The 19,325-nt window shown below is 38.8% G+C and overlaps 2 protein-coding genes across 3 annotated transcripts in view; one reads left to right on the plus strand and one right to left on the minus strand.

The window, feature by feature from the left end:
- Positions 1-9,172, minus strand: part of TPGS2 (tubulin polyglutamylase complex subunit 2) — a 56,786-nt gene extending 47,614 nt beyond the window's left edge. For both annotated transcript variants that reach the window (XM_007455218.1, XM_007455217.1), the window contains exon 1: positions 9,091-9,172. In XM_007455218.1, coding sequence (XP_007455280.1) covers positions 9,091-9,172 — 82 coding nt within the window. The remainder of the gene's footprint in view (positions 1-9,090) is intronic.
- Positions 9,173-9,572: 400 nt separating this feature from the next.
- KIAA1328 (KIAA1328 ortholog) overlaps positions 9,573-19,325 on the plus strand; it is a 382,563-nt gene continuing 372,810 nt past the window's right edge. The window contains exons 1-3 of the mRNA XM_007455220.1: positions 9,573-9,635; positions 16,218-16,253; positions 16,978-17,120. Of these exons, the coding sequence (XP_007455282.1) occupies positions 9,578-9,635; positions 16,218-16,253; positions 16,978-17,120 (237 nt within the window). The 5' untranslated portion in view covers positions 9,573-9,577. The remainder of the gene's footprint in view (positions 9,636-16,217; positions 16,254-16,977; positions 17,121-19,325) is intronic.

Raw genomic sequence — 19,325 nt, forward strand, 5'->3', positions numbered from 1 at the left:
CAGCAGGAAGTAGTTACAGAAGACAGACCTGCACCACTCAGCGCCCCTCGAGAATGAGGAGCAGGACAAAAAGCAGGGGAGGGGTTTGTCACCCGCAAAGCCGGAATTAACAATTCCCAGGAAATAAAAAATAGAATCTGGGTAATAAAGTCTAACTTTTTTCTTTTTCCTTTGTGCTTCATCTTGTTTCACTTGTTCATAGGGTACTGTGTGCAGAGGCCTCGCACCCAGCACCTCAGACCAGAGCTCCTGGTGCAAAATGGCTGTGCAGACACTTCAGTGGACTGTGTGCAGCTCTGTGCATAACACCTCAACTCAAGACGGCCTCAGCGGACCGTGTGCAGAGAGGCTGCGCCTGGCAATGTGATCTGGAGTGCAAACAGCATAGCTGTGCTGCCATGTGAGAACTCTACCCCCTTCCCTCCCCACTGACTAGAACCCTATAAAGCAGCCCCACCCACAGCCCGTGAGGGAGAGCTGGACTCTAGAGTGTGAGCTGGCACCTTTCTATTCTTTGACCAAAGAATAAAACTTTCCTTTGCTTCTGAACCAAACTCGGTCTCGTTATATTGGCTCTAAGGATACTGGGCAGAAGGACCCTTGTTGGGGCTTAACTCAAAGGTTGGTAACAATAGCTGTGGCTAGTTGTTTTGCCTACCTGACCAGGCCCCAATAAAATCTCTGGAATTTGAGTCTTAGGCAAGCTTCTCTGGGCAGAAACACTGCACACATATTGCAGCATTTCACTGCTTAAGGAAGGAGTGTATTATATGTGACCACTCACAGCAGGGAAAACTGCAGAAGCCTATACACGGCTTCCTCTAGATGCCATCTGATATGTCAAAGATCAGATTCCCAGGCACCAGCTGACTGATATAATAAACTATAGCTGGGAGTCCTGTCTGCATCCTGTAAGTCCTTCTAGTGAATCACTGAACTTGTGGACAGTTGTGGGACCCCAAAACATGTATCCATCTCTTCATTTTTAATATTTCTGAATTAGTTTGCTTTAGTTGTTTTGAGAAACAGCAAAAAGTTGGGTTTTGTAAGCTAGATTTAAAATCTTTTTCTATTACTAGGTGACTTAAGCCCATTCATATTTGTTGCTACGAGGGATATGTCTGGTCTCAGCTTTATCTTAATATTTTATAATTACATGTATTATATTACACATATTTCTTTTTGAGATGGGCATCATTCTTTCTTTTCTTTAAACTATTTGGGGGAATGTATCATTTTCTACTGATGCATGATAAATTACCACAAATTAGCAGCTTTAAACAACACCTAGGTCACAGTTCTGTAGCTCAGAAGTCTGGCACAGCATGACTGGATTCTCTGCTGAGGCTGAAATCCATAAGCCAGGTGCACTGACTGCTCAGGTGTCAGCTGTTCTGTTTTCATCTGGTGCTCCAGGTCATCTTCCATTCCTGTTACTGGCAGAATTCAACTCCTTGTGGTTGTAGCAATGAAGTCTCCATTCCTTGCTTGCTGTCACCTGGGGCCACTCTCAGCTGTATTCTTTCCCACGTGTTCCCATCCACCTTCAAGGCAGCAACAGCATAACAAATCTTTCATGTTTCAAATCTCTATGACTCCCCCTTCTGTTAACAGCATGTTGTAAAGGGCTCATGTGATTAGATTAGGCTCACCTGGATAATCTCCCTTTTGCCATTTAACACAACAAATCACAGGTGTTATATCTCAACAGTTTCACAGTCCTGGTGCAGGAAATCTTGGAGGGCTGTTTTTAGGATTCCTTTTTATTTAAAAAAAAAAGCCTTATTGAGATATAACTCACATACCATAAAGTTCACCCTTTTAAAGTACATAATTAAGTGGCTTTTAGTATATTCACAGTTATGTGTCCTTTCCTGAAAAAGTAACCTTGCACCATTTCCCGTTTCCAGCACCCTCTGGCAATCACTAATTCACTTTCTCTATAGATTTGCCTACTATAGATCATATAAATGAAATCACACAACACATGGGCTTCATAACTCTTCTTTCATTTAGTTTTCAAGGTTCATCCATATTGTAGCATGTATCAGTACTTTACTCCTTACTATTGCCAACATTTTCTATTGTATAGATATACCACGTTTTAGACCCATTCATCAGCTGACGGACATTTGGACTGTTTCTACTTTATTACAAATAATGCTTCTAAGAACATTTGTGTACATATTTTTGCATGTAAATGTTTTCATTTCTCTTGGGTATATAACCAGAAGTGGAATTGCTAGGTCATATGGTAACTATGTTTAACTTTTTGAGGAAGTGCCAAACTGTTTTCCAAAGTGAGAGTGCCATTTTACACTCCCACCTGTGGTGTATGTGTGTTCCAGTTTCTCCACTTCCTTACCAACACTTAGGTCAGTCTTTCTGATTATGGGCATCCTAGTGGGTGTGAAGTGGTATTTCACTGTGGTTTTGATTTGAATTTCCCTAATGATCAATGATGACCACCTTTACACATGCTTATTGGCCTTTGTATATCTTCTTTGGACAAATGTTTATCTATTCAGATCCTTTTAAATTGGGTTATTTGACTTTTTTTGTTGAGCTTTATAGATTCCAACCATAAGTCCCTCATTGTATATGTGATTTGCAAAAAGTCTCTCCTTTTCTGTGGATGTCTTTTCACTTTCTTGATGGTATCCTTAAAAGCACAAACATCTTTAATTTTGAGGAAGTCCAATTTATCTATTTTGTTTGTTTCTTGTACCTTTGGTATCAGATCTAAGAATCTATTGCCTAATCCAAAGTCATTAAAAATGAATCCAAGGTCTATGTTTTAGCACTTACATTTACATCTAAGATCCATTTTGAGTTAATTTTTGTATTTGAATTGAGGTAGGAGTCCAACCTCATTCTTTTGCATGTGGCTATCCAGTTGTCACAAAACAATTTGTTGAAAAGATTGTTTTTCCCCCACTGAGTTGTACAGACATCCTTGTTGAAAATCAGTGGACCATAAATGTGTTAGTTTGGTTTTGGAGTCTCAATCCTATTCCATTGATCTATATTTCTATCTTTATGCCAGTGCCACAGTGAAGACTATCGTAGCTTTGGAGTAAATTTTTTTATCATAGTAAAATATACATAAAATTTGCCATATTAACTATTTTGAAGTGTACAGTTAAGTACACTCACATTGTTGTGCAACTATTACCACTATTCATCTGCAGAACATTTTCATTATCTCAAGTGTAGTAAATTTTCAAATAGTGAAGTTTAAGTCCTCTAATTTTTGTTCCTCTTTTCCAAGATTGTTTTGGCTATTCTGGGTATCCTTCATTTCCATATTAATTTTAGGACTGGGTTATTTGTCAATTTCTGCAAAAGAGGCAGCTGACATTTTCATAGGGATTGTAGATTTAGATCAATTTGGGGAGTATGGGATTCTAACGGTATTAAGACTTCCAAACCATAAACATGAGATGTCTTCCAATTTATTTAGGTGCTCTTTAATTTCTTTATATAATGTGTTCTAGTTTTCAGTATACAAGTTATGCACTTCTGTTAATGTGCTCGTTTACTCCTTACTTCTGTTAATTTTTTACTAAGTATTTTACTGTTTTGACCCAATTGTAAATTGAATTGTTTCTGTAATTTTATTTTTGGATTGTTCATTGCTAATATGTAGTGTTTTTTTCCCTTTTTTTGGTGGATTTCTTAGGATTTTTTTAATATACAAGAGCATGTTATCTGCAAATAGCTCTTTACCTCTTTCTTTCCAAATTGTATGTCTTTTTTCATTTTCTTGTCTAATTGTTCTGACTACAATCTCCAGTAAAATGCTGAATAGAAGTTGTAAGAGGGGAGTTCTTATTGTGTAAAAAAGGTGAACACAGCATGCCTGAGACTGCAATATTTATTTAGAAAGGCCTGCTTGTAAGGTTGGTTCTTGGCTGGCATCTGGGAACTTGGATTTCAGGAGGGTTCCCACCATTGCCTGGTAAGAATGGCTCACTTTATTTAAAAAAAAAAAAAAAAGAATGGCTCATTGTACCTACCTGTTGTTACAATATGGTTTATGCTGAACACAAGCTTTCCGCTGGGAGTCTCAAATTTGGTACATACTAGGTAGAGGATGTCTGAATGATGGATTTCCAATAAAAGGTCTGGACTTCTGGGCTCAAATAAGCTTCCCTAGTAGACAACATTTCAGATGTGTTGTCACACGTTGCTGGAACAGTTGTGTCCCATGTGATTTCACTGAGAGAGGATTCTTGAAAACTTACATCTGGCTTCCTTGATTTCCCCACATGCACCTTTCCCTTTGCTTCTGCTGTAATAAATCACAACATGACTGTCTCCCAAGTCCTGTAAGCCTCCTAGTGAACTGTCGAACCTGGTGTGGTGCTGGGGATCCCAGGAATATTTGTCTTGTTCCTGATTTTAATGGGAAATCATACAGTTTTTCACCATTGAGTATAATGTTAGCTGTGGATTTTTCATAGATGCCCTTTATCAGGTTGAGGAAGTTTGATTTCTGTTTTTATGTTTTCACTCTATCCCGCAGTTTGGGTGTGTTCTATCATCAGAGAACACACTTTGTATGATATCAATCCTTTAAAATTTATTTCAGCTTGTCAAACATATGGTTTATTCTTGAGGTTACTCCATGTATACTTGAGAAGAATTTTTATTCTACTCTTTTTGGGTAAAGTATTCTATGGATGTCTGTTAGGTATAGTCGATTTACAGTGTTGCTTAAGTTTACTATTTCATTGTTGACTTTCTGCTTAGGTGTTTTATCCATTGTTATAAGTAGGGCGTTTAAGTCTCAAACTATTATTGTTGAATTGTCTACTTCTCCTTTCAAGTCTGTCAGTTTTTGCTTCATGTATTTTGGGCCTTTGTAGGTGCACATAGATTATAATTGTTTTGCCTTTCTGAGCATTGACACCTATTATCATTATGAACTGTCCTCCTTTGTTTCTTTTCTTTTTTTTTTTTTGCTGTACACGGGCCTCTCACTGTTGTGGCCTCTCCCGTTGTGGAGCACAGGCTCCGGACGCGCAGGCTCAGCGGCCATAGCTCACGGGCCCAGCCACTCCGCGGCGTGTGGGATTTTCCCGGACCGGGGCACGAACCCGTGTCCCCTGCATCGGCAGGCGGACTCTCAACCACCGCGCCACCAGGGAAGCCCTCCTCCTTTGTTTCTAATAATGAACTTTGTTTTAAAGATTATTTTGCCTGATATTAGTATAGCCACTCAAGCTCTACTTTGGGTTCTATTTGCATGGTATATTTTTCCCCCATCTTTTCACTTTTAACCTATTTGTGTCTTTAAATACAAAAGGTGTCTCTTGTAGACTGGGTATTTGAATCATGTTTTTGTTTTTCTAAAATCTTATGTCAATTTCTGCCTTCTCATGGGAGTGTCTAGTTTATTTACATTAAATGTAACTACTAATAAGGTAGGATTTATTTCTGCCATTATGCTATTTTCTTCTGAGTCCTCACCAGCAGTATTCTCCATATTGTTATAGTCCAGATTTCTATTACAGTCTTTTCATGGTGATTTAGACTTTCTCTATCAAGTTCCTGAAAGTTCCTCCAGCCTCCAGCCACTTCCCAGTTCCAAAGACACTTCCATATAGGTATATGTTACATCAGCACCCACTTCCAGGTAATAAAATATGTACTAGTTTTCTATGCTGCATAACAAATTACCACACTTAGCAGTGGTAGGACTGAGGATCCTATTCTCTTGATGACCATGAGCTAAGAGGCTGCTCAGCTCCTAGAAGCCACTAGCAGTTCCTTGCTATTGGTCCTCTCCTAGGATCTCTCTCAACATGGCAGCTTAGTTTTTCAAAGCCAGGAGGAAATCTATCTGACTTCTATACCCTCTTTTAGAATGGTCACCTGATTACATCAGGCCTACCTAGGATAATGTCCCTTTTAAGTCAAAGTCAACTGATTAGGTACTTCAATTACATACACCAAAAAATCTCTGCCTTTGTCATATAATGTAACCTAAGCCATAGAATGACATTCATCATCTTCACATGTCCTGCCCATTTTCAAGAGTAAAGTATTATACACAGGTAGGTGGCATTGGAGGTCATCTAAGAAATCTGCCCACCACTTATACCCTTTCAAATGCCCTTTTAATTTGTCCTAATAGATAACAACTGGTACATCATTCTTCCACTCTCCTCCCACCTTTGCTTTAGTCTTATATGTATGTGTTTATGTATGTTCATGTGTACGTGTCTGTATGAAAATGATGCTCAGCATCAGTCTTTTTGCTGAAGGTTTCCCAAGCTATATCTGATTTGATGAAATCTATCCACCAGTAGATTCCTCAGGAAGGGTTCATGGGTATAGAATTGCCTAAGTTCTTTTATTTTAAAGACAGTTTGGCTAGATATTATATCCTTGGTTCACACTTTCTTTCATTGAATTTTCTATACTTGTTCATGTATTTTAATTTTGTTTGGAGCTTAGACTTACCATTTTCTTCTGCTTCACAGTTGTTTTTTGGTAAGAGTTTTCCTCAATTGTCTGTTTGACATTTTATTTCCTGATTTCAGCATTAGTTCTCCATGGGTTTTATTTTTCTCTCCTTCATTTTGCATTATTGTGCTGTTTAAAAAGATTTCTAGGTTAGTGACGCTAGTTTCTAGTTTCTGTTGATTGTTCCAACTAGCCTCTTCATGGGTCTGTCTGCTTGTCACAGAGCCTTCTAGTAGTGAGGGAGTGTGGCAGGAACAATTAGGGTCTGGCCCTGTGATTTGTTGCTTTTTCTCTTTTTATTCAGCCATTCTGAACAGATGGTATTCTCTGTCTTTAAGCAATGCTGAGAGTTTGGTTTTGGTTAAAAATGCAATTGTGGAGTTATTTCATATCTTTTAGGGAGGTTGTTTACCATACACCCACCACTGACTTCAGCTGCCTTGTTTTAAAAAAATCCCCTTAATATATTATCTTTTCAAACAAAAAACAAATGTGAAAAAATAATATACAGGCATACTCATTTTACTGCACTTTTTTGTGCAGTAAAATTGTTCTTCTCACGTATTGCGCTTTTTACAAATTGAAGGTTTGTGGCAACCCTGCATTGTCAGATGATATTTAGCATTTTTTAGCAATAAAGTTTTTTTTAAGGTATGTACATTTATTTTAGACACAATGCTATTGCACACTTAACAGACTACAGTATAGTGTAATCATAACTTTTATATGGACTGGGAAACCAAAAATTTGTGTGGCTCACTTTATTAGGATATTCACTTTATTGCAGTGGTCTGGAACCAAACCCCCAATATTTCTGAGGTATGTCTGCAAATGATTTTCGACTTGTGCTTTTTAACTTGAAATTATTAGGTTTTGATTAAGTTTATAAATAGACTGTTTACAGGAGGCTAGATTTCCTAAAAGTTTAATTAATAGAGTCAGTTAATTCCTCACGTAGTTTTTGACTTGTAGCTATTACCAGTTTGCCAGACATGTGAAATGCTTAATAGATAGAATATATAAAATGCATAAATGAAATTTAAAATGTTTACAGTCACTTAATTATTTAGGTCTTTAAATCGAGCTGACAGCTTAAGGGAAATTTAGTTGGCTTGACTTGAGTGGATTAAACATTTATCAAAAGAAAATAACTTCTTATTTAGAGAAAACTTCCTAGACTTATAAAGATACTAATGAAGCATGCCTGTGGAATAGCAAGACCTGCCTAAGTCCAGGAGTACAAGAAGCAACAGGGCAGAAGTTTGGATAAGAATGAGGAGATAGGATATGGGTGGTCTTGATGATTAGACCTCTCCTTGCCCTACTCTATAATTTCATTTCCAAAATCTATCATTTCTCCCAAACACATCAGGATGTTTCATGCCTCGTTTACTGTCTTAGGCACTGGGGAATACAGGGAAGAGCAATACAAAGTTCCTATTCTCATGGACTTCTACGACAGAAAAAAGACAGACAAAAAAAAAAACCAAATAAATATATAATTTCAAGTAAAATATATAATTTCAAGTAGTGACAAAGCCGTGAGGATAAAAAAAAAGTGGGTTAAGGGAACAGAGTAATAGGGAAGGGTGTTATTAAGACTATATTCAGGAAAGGCTTCTCTGAGCTCATGATATTTAATCAGAGATCTGAATGAAGTCGGAGACAGACATTGACAAGAGAATTCCAGATGCAAGGTCTAGTAAATCGCAAGAGCCTTTAAGTGGGAATAAGCTTAGTGTGCTCATGGTACAAGGAGGCTACTGCGGCAAAGCCAGAGTGAAAATAACGTCAGAAAGACAGATGAGGGCAAATTATAGCAGACTTGTGGGCCATGGTACAGAATTTGGATTTTATTATGAATGTGATGGGAAGGCACTGAAGCATACTGTTCCAGCCTGCTTAGATTGCCTTTCTCCTTAGTTATCTGGCTAACTCCCATTTGTCTTTCAAAATTTAGCATAATCTCCTGCGGGATGTATTTCTTAACTCTCCAGGTAAGGTCAACCACCTCCTCCTGTGTGCTACTTCTGAGTGATAATAGATTACTGAACTGTGTTTGTGTTTCATTTCATTTTATTTTATTGTTCCCCCAGCATGTAACATAGCGGTGGGTACTAAGTAAAGGTTAGTGCTTAGTAAAGGTTAGTAAAGGAAAACCACCCATTCATTCAATGGTGCCAGGCTTGATTCCTCTGGACCACTTCAGGTGCCATGCACGCGGAGGCGCATGGGAATTGGTACCCTGGGAGGTTGGCTGCAACATTCCCCCAGCTCTCTCTGCTACCAGAGGCCAAGAAGGCCTCTCGGGACAGCCAACCTCCAAACTGTCAGGTGCCTGCTGTCTCCCCTTTGAACATCTATGCCCGACCTTGTTGGGCCCTGTGGTGGGACTTCGGGTGGGGCGACCTTCGAGCTTCACATCTCTGTATCCACACTCCCCGCAAACCCTTCCTCGAGCTAGTCAAGCACCCCACTCCCCACTTTCCCTCATAACAACGGAAGTTACAGCCGAGATGCCCACTGGCCTACACGGTCAGGCTCCTGCCTTCCCTCCGTGCTTCCACTGCACACCCCTTGTCCCGCAGTGCCCCCACGGCCCCCCGTCCCACTCACCTAGGATGCGGGTGACCCCCAAGGTTAGCTTCTCCAGGTGCGGCTTGTTGCTGCCCAGCAGCGGGGTCGGCGTCTCCTCCATGGCTTGCGTCCGAGCTCCGCGCGCGGTCTGAGGAGCGGCTGGGACAGGGCGGGGGAGCGGTGCGGCCGGGAGGGCCGGACTCCGCCCGGGAGGCGCGGCCGTCAAGTTCACGGCATGCCGGGAGTTGTAGTGCTCGGAGCCTGAGAGCGCGGCAGGGCGGAGATGGGGGGCCCGGGCTGCTCTGGGAGTAGCAGTTCCGCGAGGAGCTCGTTCCCGCGGCCCCGGCGGGGGCTCCACGCCACGCCGCCGGGACACAGCGACTCCACCACCCGGACCCTCCCGCCCCGCCGGGGCCGGCTGCGTAAGCGGGGGCGGGCCTCTGCGCAGTGCGGCCAATCGGGACCGGGCCTGGAGGCCGGGGTTGGACGGCCCCGGCGGGACGCCCCGAGTGGCGGTTGTTTCAAGATGGCGGACGTGGCGGACCCCTCTCGACCCGGCGCGGCGGCGTTCTGGAGCCGCGACTGTATCCTTTGCCCGCCTGGCAGGGGGCGCCGGCGCTTTCCCCGGTGCGGCGAGCGGTCGCGAGGGACGCGGAGTGCACGGGAGAAGCTTGCCGCGGACCCCGGTGGCGGGGCAGTCCCGTTCCGTCCGGCCGCCGTCCGGGTGCTGGGCTATGCTCTTGCTTGGGTATTAGGTGTCAGAGAGCCTGCACTGTCTCCAGGCTGGAGTTCAGGCGTGGGGACTCGGAACAGATGTTTCCCAGCCCTCCTTGGCGGTGAGCTCTGGAAACATGGCCTAGAGTCTTGGCCTCTCCTGGGGCTGGAAGGGCCCCTCTGCCCGGGATGACCTCCGGCCGGCCTAGTCTGTGCGGAGTGAGTTTGTGAAGGAGTGCATGCTGTTGGGTGTTCCAAGAGCTTTTTGTCTTGGTTTAGGAGTGTCCTCAGTCTGCGTTGTTAAGAGTAAGTCAGGACCTTGTCGGACTTAGAAGGCCTGTCAGTGGTGATTTATTTTCGTACTGAGATCTTCGGAGAAGTGTGGACTTGGTTTCACGCAGACATGATCTGGTGGTGATGATTATGGAATAAGATGCGATGCAGATTTTAGGGCCTGGAAGTAGTGTTGATTTGCATGTAGATTGCGGGTCCCACTGAAGTTCTTGGGTTGTTTTATGGTAGAGAAGCTGTGGCGCTTTTATCCTTGCGGTAGTATTCCCAGATTAGTATCTATGATGAGATGTGTGACGAAACTGGTTCTTTCCCTGTGTTAAGGTAGACTGTTCTAGGCTGATTTTTGGTTCTGATAATTTGCTTCATGTTAGAGGAGTGTTACCTGAAAGGAAGGCATTCAGTGTATTGGGTGCCCGCAGAGGCAAGTCTTTTTGTTTGTTTACTAGGATTGGTGATGGCATTGTTGGAGGCGTTGCTCTTAACTTTGGCAGAATCATTCTTTGCACATTCTGCTTAGCTCTCAGTAAAACTTAGAAAGTTGTATTATCAGTTATACTTGTTGAATTACTAGGATTAAAGTGTCATGCCGTGGAGAGTGGGATATTTTTGTATTTCTTGTTGCTCCATGTTTAGTGTTAATGCACTTTCTAAACATAATTACCACTTGTGTGTGATAGGTCGGTGAGAATCAAGTGAAATCGTGTACACGGTGGATAAAAGCACACTGATGCACTGTGCAAATAAAATGTTTTTTTCTTTACCTATCAGGAGAATATGTACACTGGGAACAAGTGGGCTGAATTAGGAAGTCAGGAAATTGGGATGAGTCATACTTTCTCGTGAAACATTACCTCTGCATTGTTAGAATTTTGTGATAGAGATATTTGAAGATTATTAGCTTATAATGTCCTTCTTTAGTGTAATCATTTTCATAACCTTCCATGTGGCTTTGGTTATTTCTTAACTTTCTGTATAACCAATGCTATTGTGCTGATACAGGATATATAAGAATATTGTTCTGATATAGAATGTGTGTGGGGCGTGGGGAGGGGAGACAGTCTGTTGCAGTGGGTCTGATTAAGTTAATAGGTATGTAAACTAAATCTATGCTCTTGGTCTTAGCAACCCTGTACTCAGTTATTCGTGCAGTCATATTACTCCCTATTTCATATACAAGTCATATAGCCTTCCTTTTCTCTTACACTCTCCCTTACTCTAAAAATTTATGTAAAATACTAATCTTCACATTCAAAGTGGGGAGTTGAAATTATATGGGGAAAATGGTGATGATTACATTCTGTAGAAATTCAGATGCTTGAAAGGAATTGCAAGGTTACCACTATCACCCTTCCTATTCCACATAATGACCAATTAATATCCAGCCTCAGATATTTTCATTTTAATCTCTATAGGACATAAAAGCAGTGTCAAATATAAATTTATTACTGAATCTTTGCTAAAAAGCATAACAATAATTATCAATCATTTGATTTAGTCACGTGTCTTTTGATCTTGATCTCTTTTCTTGTCACAATGATGACTTCCCAGGCCACCCCAAAGCATTTATAGTTAGACCTTTCAATAGAAAAAGACCAAGAAGTATGCACCTATAATCTGGTATTCTTTTCACACTATTGAAAGATTTTCAGTGTTTCACCTAAGCAATTAGAGAAATATGATTGAGTGATTTCCTAGTCCTGGATGTTTCCGTCATGTGAGGACAGATCATCTGTGACTGAATATCACCTTTTTCATACTGTTGTACTTATGAGTTATGTGTCTCCTGCACAGTATGATTCAGCAGTGCTGTTTTGCACAAGGTATGTCTTTATACCCAATGTGTAAACAATGAGTATGCCATGTTGTCATTTATGGCTTAAATCTGCAAGTAGAATATGCCCCTTCAGCCATAAACTACTTTCCTCCTTCATTATAGCTCCTGGTAATATCAAAAGAAGTTAGTGTTTCTTCAGTATCTAAATTTGCTGAAGTGCACTCAAGTGTATTATCATTAACAGTACTATGAACTTGATATTAACAAATATGAACTGTAAATGACCTGGTGAAAACATTGCAGTAGCTATAATCTCTGCCATTGAGTTTTTAATTAAAAATAGAGACTTGGGCTTCCCTGGTGGCGCAGTGCTTGAGAGTCCGCCTGCCGATGCGGGAGACGCGGGTTCGTGCCCCGTTTCGGGAAGATCCCACATGCCGCGGAGCGGCTGGGCCCGTGAGCCATGGCCGCTGGGCCTGCGCGTCCGGAGCCTGTGCTCCGCAAGTGGGAGAGGCCACAACAGTGAGAGGCCCGCATAACGCAAGGAAAAAAAAAAAAAAAAATAGAGACTTTACGTTGATGTTAAAATAATATACTAGTCAGGAAAATCGTTGTGGTTAGTAATAATAATACACACGTTGTTGGTAAGTGATTCAAACTCATAAGGTTAGGGTAGAGTGGGAAGTACTAAGTTTATTTTCTTCATATCCTGGTTAGGGTAGGTATACTTATTTCTCTCTACCACTTCTGCCTTGGGTTTCTCATTACTTCTTTAATTCCGGAAACTTGGGCATTAAAGACTCTTTATAATTTGCTGTACTTGTCTTATTGAGGCACTTCCAAATGAACCAAGTAGAACTAAGGTGGCACATAGAACCCAATAAGAGGTCCAATATACACTTGGTATATATTGTGTCTCTTTGACTTTGCCATAAAATATATATTTGTTGGGAATCTTTGTATTTGAAGAAGGTAAGTATTTGGGTTCTTAAAGAGCTGAAGATAGATTACAAATGATTAGAAAGGATAGGTTGGATGGAGGCAATTTCAAATATTTGTCTTATTTATAAAAACTTTTGTTAAAGTCTGTTTATTTAGCATTTTTGTACTTGAAAAGAAATTTGGCATGGATGTAGCTAGTGGGTTTTGTGTGCATATTTTGAATAGGACAAAAAGAGAAGGATAACACTGAGTTGTTGGACAGTGCCTCATAGGATTAAATAAATATCAGTTTCATTCGTTCATAGATGGTTTACCATGAGCTAGGCATGCTTTGACCTTAGGTGATACAACATTGAACAAAACAATGCAAATCTTCACCCTCTTGCTGCTTACATTTTAGTGAAATGAGATGAGTTCATGAATAAGTAAAATAATATTATGTGTCCAGTGATTACAGGTGCCATGGAGAAAAATAAAGCAGGAAAAGTGTAGCTATCATGGGGGTCTTTTGTGTCTGTTTTTATGCCAGTACTGTACTGTTTTGATAACTATAGCTTTGTAATATTTTGAAACCAGGAAGTGTGATACCTCCAGCTTTATTCTTCTTTCTCAAAATTGCTTTGTCTAATTGGGGTCTTTTGTGGTTCCATACAAATTTTAGGATTGTTTGTTCTATTTCTGTGAAAAATGGCATTGGAATTTTGATAGAGATTGCATTGAATCTGTAGATTGCTTTATGGACATTTTAACAATATTCTTTCAATTCATGAGCGTGGAATATCTATTTATTTGTGTTTTCTTCATTTTCTTTTATCAATGTCTTATAGTTTTCAGTGGATAGGTCTTTCACGTCCTTGGTTAAATTTATTCCTAGATATTCTTTTTTGATGCATTTGTAAATTGGATTATTTTCCTAATTTGTCTTTCTGATAGTTGGTTATTCTTGTATAGAAATGCAACAGATTTTTATATATTGATTTTGTATCCTACAACTTTTGTTTATAAACAAACTGAATTTATTTATTCATTCTAACAGTTTTTTGGTGGAGTCTTTAGGGTTTTCTATATGTAGTATCATGTAATCTGCAAATAGAAGCTTGTGGAAGGCTTCTACAGTTTGTTTTTCTTAAAGAAATAGGAAGCAAAGTTATTAGCTTAGAGTAAGGATGGGGGAGGTGGCATCTGGTTTGAGAAGAGAGGAGAAAGTGTAAAATAGTTGATGAGCTTCCAAATCAAGGTGCAGCTGAATGGGGTCCTCAGTGGCTGGTCTCTTCCAGCTGTTGAGCAGGCTCCTTTGTGAATGATCCAGAGAAGTGTAGTATGTTTTCCAGGACTCTGTTTTGTCAGTCTTTCCATAGTTCATCCTTGGAGATGGAGAATATTCTGCAAATTCATCACTACTTTATACTCTAGTTGAAGACACTGCCATATGGAACATGTCCTGGGTCATCTTGAATTTTTTTCCGCTGGCTACTTTCTCCCATGTGTATATTTCCAACAGCAAATGATTAAACATTTATTGAGCACCTGCAGTGTGTGCAGTCCCAAGGGATGTAAAAAATGAATCTGCTGTTAAAGAGCGTGCACGATTTCATTTTGTAAGGATTTTTTTTGGATTGTATGTCAGTGAATTTAGAAATTCTCTCTGCTCCAGTGTTAGTTGCAGTCAATTTCCTTGGACTTGTGGGGTCTAAGTTTTTGCTTGTTTACTTGTCTTATGTGCCTCCTAAAATTTTCTAAGCTCCATCCCTGATGTCTAAGGGAATTTAAAGTTTTTAGAGGCCCTATCAGCCAAAAGCTTGAAGCTGTGATAGTGCTGCAGAGAGCTGTTAGAAACCACCCAGCAGCTCAGACAGTAAGCACCATCTTTGTGTTCCATAGGGATTCTAGGCATTTCCAATCAGCATTCCTTGAAAAGATTCCATTACTAGAATTGATTCTGAACTGAAATATATTGATTTTTTAACATGTTATTTATTTATTTTTTAATTAATTTATTTATTTTTGCTGTGTTGGGTCTTCTTTTATGTGCGTGGGCTTTCTCTAACTGCGGCAAGTGGGGTCCACTCCTCATCGCGGTGCGCGGGCCTCTCACTATCGCGGCCTCTCCCGTTGCGGAGCACAGGCTCCAGACGCGCAGGCTCAGTAATTGTGGCTCACGGGGCCAGTCGCTCCGCAGCATGTGGGATCCTCCCAGACCAGGGCTCGAACCTGTGTCCCCTGCACCGGCAGGCAGACTCTCAACCACTGCGCCACCAGGGAAGCCCTTTTAACATGTTATTAATCCACTGTTTTATTCCAGCCTTTTCCCAGGAGGAAATAGTTAATAATTGGTTTGTCTACAAATTTTGGAAAAGAAAGTGTTTTATAAAGTAACAGAAAACTTTAGTATTTTCTAGATCATTTGGAAAAAATTGTTTAGACACTTACTTCCTGGAAGTGTAATAGAAGGTTATCAAATGGTGGACATACCTGGATTTAGATATAGTTCTGAATAAAATTTTATTTCTGGAAAGTAAACTTTCTTATTATATTGGTTCCTTTCTATAGCAGTGTTCTAGCCTTTCTGAATTTCTCCTTTTGAAATTCAGAATAGTTCTTTTTGTCTTAAATTTCTTCAACTTGTTAAATAGTAGGGCTTCTTGAGACATTTCATGAATATACTGCAGAAGAATAAAAAATGTTTTTTGTGTTTGTATGATTGACTTGCCCTCAAACAGTGTTTGTTCTTCAAAGCTGAAGCTCGCTTTGAAATTACAAATTTTTTTTAATATACCTTTATTGGAGTATAATTGCTTTACAATGTTGTGTTAGTTTCTGTTGTACAACAAAGTGAATCAGCTATAAGTATACATATATCCCCATATCCCCTCCCTCTTGAGCCTCTTCCCATCCTCCCTATCCCACCACTCTAGGTCCTCACAAAGCATCGGAGCTGATCTCCCTGTGCTATGCAGCAGCTTCCCACTAGCTATCCATTTTACATTTGGTACTGTATATATGTCAATGCTAAAGCTTACTTTAAAATTAAAAGCTAAAGCTCACTTTGAAATTAAGAATTCATGCCTAAAATAACTTGTCATTCACCGATGATGAGCAAAATGGAGTATTTAACTGTTTGTTTACGAAAGAAAAGAAAATGAAAGGAAACTAATTTGTAGTGTATCTCACTTGGGAATAAGTATGGATAAAACTTTTATGGAACAAGGCCTTCCAAAATTTTTACAAAGCAGATAGTTGTGAATATATAAAGATTAACTTTAAAAGATTATTAATTTTGCTACATTTATTTTCATTATGGTGCTTTCTAATTTTGTTTTTAAAAGCTAGTTATAAACTCCCAGGTCAAAAGAAATTACAAATTATAACAGAGGTACAGAACAGCAATGTTTGGATGTTGGATAATCTTTTCTAGTATTTTCCTTTATGTCTTCCTACGTAGTTTCTGATGAAGAACAGTCAGTAGTGTATGTTCCAGGTATGATTTTATGCATTAATTTGGTAAAATTCCTTTGCTTCTTAAGAGTTAGGAGAAAATAAAAACATTAGGATAACTTTGTAGGCATAAGTAGATGCAGAACAGTTCATCAGAACCTAATTTTTTTTTTTTTTTTAAATGTTTGGTATGACCCCGCTAAGGTTTGAAATACTGCCTTTGTTTAGGGGCTGGCTGGGCAAGTCAGCTTTTGATGAATTTACAGAATACTTCATTCATGTGTTAAAGAGCAAGAGATTCTTTTCTAGTCACATTACAAATAATAGTTTAAATTTTATATTTCAAAAAAATGTGAAAACTTCTTTACATAGTGTTTATGTAATAGACTTTAAAGCTTACTTACTGGTTGTTAAGAGATGAGTAGTAAAACTGAACCACTGGAGGCATCCTAATTATGTGAAAAATCAGATTTTTAATTTTCAATAAGTTAAGGTATGTATGGTATGTTGTAGTTTATTTGTTTTAATGTGACTTACGGATGTTCACATCCCCATTTAAAAATACTTCGGTTGAATCTTGGCATGCAAAACATCATCTTTTCATGATTCATTATTTATTAACAGAGCCTTGAAACAAAGTTTATAAAGTAAGAGATTTCCCCATCAAATGCCATAAGTAAAGGATATCAAGGAAGACATTGGTGGGGGGAGGGTTTAAGAGAATGAAAAGATATAATTTTGAAATCTTGTTTGATGGAAATCCTTAGGAATTTCTACAGAAGGAAATATCAGATCAAGACACAAGATGGTGAATCCAAAAGCTGATGTTAAACTTAAGACTTCCAGGGTGACTGCTACTTCAGTCTCCATGGAGTCTTTAAAAGGTGCAGGAGATTCAGTAGATGAACAGGTCAGTAATTTCTTTTTTTCTTTTTCTGTTTTCTTTTTTTTTTCCTTATTCTCCAGTCTTTATAAATGCTGACCAGTAAGTCATTTTTTTGTGCTGACCAATAACTGATAGATAAGGGTAGAAGAGCCCTTGAAAGAACATTAGATGATCTACAAGCATTTTTAAAGATACAGAGGATTCTAGGATGCTTTGCTTAGTATGAATATAAAATGTGTATTACTCATTTTGTTCCAAAATGTCCAGGCTTGCTTTAAGCCTTAGTTAAGAAACATTTATTGTCTTAGTATGTATCCAAAGACTTAAATCCTGATCTGTGTGGAGTTAGTAAATCAAATTTACAATTTTTTTCTTTTATTAGGTGTCATTTGTGATTTTTTTGTTCATGTGAATTTGTTAGTTGATGATGGATAAACCTTTGTATATAAGAAAATGCTTTATTAAAACAAAATTAGCCTGTATTATTATTGTTATTGTTATTATTTCCTTCGTTTGGCAAATAATATCATAAAGACTTTATTTTTATAGCTCAGTCATTGATTTCTCCTTTGTCTTTCTTTGCCTCTTTAATAGTGTCTGTACATTCCTTTGGTATATGCTCTATCTGATTGGTTTATTTCACTTTACTTTTTGTTATATTTTGTCTCCCCAACCAGAGTTTGACTCAGGGTTTGTCAATCTATGACCTGTAGGCCAAATCTGCTTCTTCCTGTTTTGTGAGTAAAGTGTTACTGGAACGCAGCCACTCTCAGTCTTTTAGTGTTATGTTATTGCCACTTTCGTATTACAATGGTAGAGGCGCTGTAAAGATGAATGCTCACAAAGCCAAAATCATTTGCTATCGAATTCTATATAAAAAATGTTTTTCAGTACCTGGTTTATGTTCAGATATTGAAATTTTCAATGTCTAGTTTGTTACTAATTACAGTTGACCCTTGAACAACACGGGTGTTAGGGGTGTTGAACTCCGGGCAGTTGAATATTTGCATATACCTTTGGCTCCCCAAAACTTTACTAATAGCCTACTTTTGAATGAAAGCCTTACTGATAACATAAATAGTCATTTAACACATATTTTGAATGTTATATGTATATTTACATACACTTTATGCATTCATGACACACCTTTTTTCTTAAGTTTTTAAAAATATTTCTTAGGCTCTGTGGTTCGTCTGCAAGCTTATTCAAATTGTTGTAAATCTCCAAAAAGTTTTGCAATATATTTATTGAAAAAAATCTGCTTGTAAGTAGACTTGTGCAGTTCAAACCCACGTTGTTTAAGGGTCAGCTGTTTTACGTTTAGTTATCTATAGGATTTAACTGTGATTAGCTCAAAAAGCCTGCCTGTGTTACTTATATCCCCAGTGTGTACACTTCACACTAGGCTGTGAATAGTTGAATTTGCAAGTTCTTATCAAAAATTGAAAGTATTTTTTCATATAATGGTTTGTGTATTTTATAGTGAACAGAAGCTATTCCTCATTCATATCAGCTCCTGGCAACCACTAATCTGCTTTTAGTATCTCTGTATTTGTCTGTTCTGGACATTTCATATGTAATGTAACGTGGCCTTTTGTGACTGGCTTTTTTCATTTAGTATAGTGATTTCAAGTTTCATCTATGTTGTATCATGTATCTTTACTTCATTTCTTTTTATGGCTCAGTACATATTTTGTTTAACCACCAGTTGAAGGACATTTGGGTTGTTACAGTTTTTGGCTATTATCAATAATATTGCTGTCAACATTCATGTACAAGTTTTTGTGTGGATGTATGTTTTCAATTTTCTTGTGTATACACCTAGAAGTAGAATTTCTGGGTCATATAGTAATTCTCTGTTTAACCTTTTGATGAACTACCAAAGTAGCTATACCATTTTATATTCCACCAGCAATGTATGAGGATTCCAGATTCTCCACATTCTCACCAACACTTTATATCCATCTTTTTTATTTATAATTGTCATAGTGAGTGTGAAGTGGTATCTCATTGTGGTCTTGATTTGTATTTTCCTAATGGCCAATAATGATCATCTCTTTATGTGCTTCTTGGCCATTTGTATGTGTTCTTTAGAGAAATGTCTATCCAGATCTTTTTCATTTGGGTTGTCTTCTTATTGATGAGTTGTAAGAGGTCTTTATAGATTCCATCTCCAAGTTCCTTGTCATATATATGATTTGCAGATATTTTCTCCAATTTTGTGAATTG

Source organism: Lipotes vexillifer, unplaced genomic scaffold (assembly GCF_000442215.2).
Source record: "Lipotes vexillifer unplaced genomic scaffold, Lipotes_vexillifer_v1.1 scaffold90, whole genome shotgun sequence".
Taxonomy (NCBI): domain Eukaryota; kingdom Metazoa; phylum Chordata; class Mammalia; order Artiodactyla; family Lipotidae; genus Lipotes; species Lipotes vexillifer.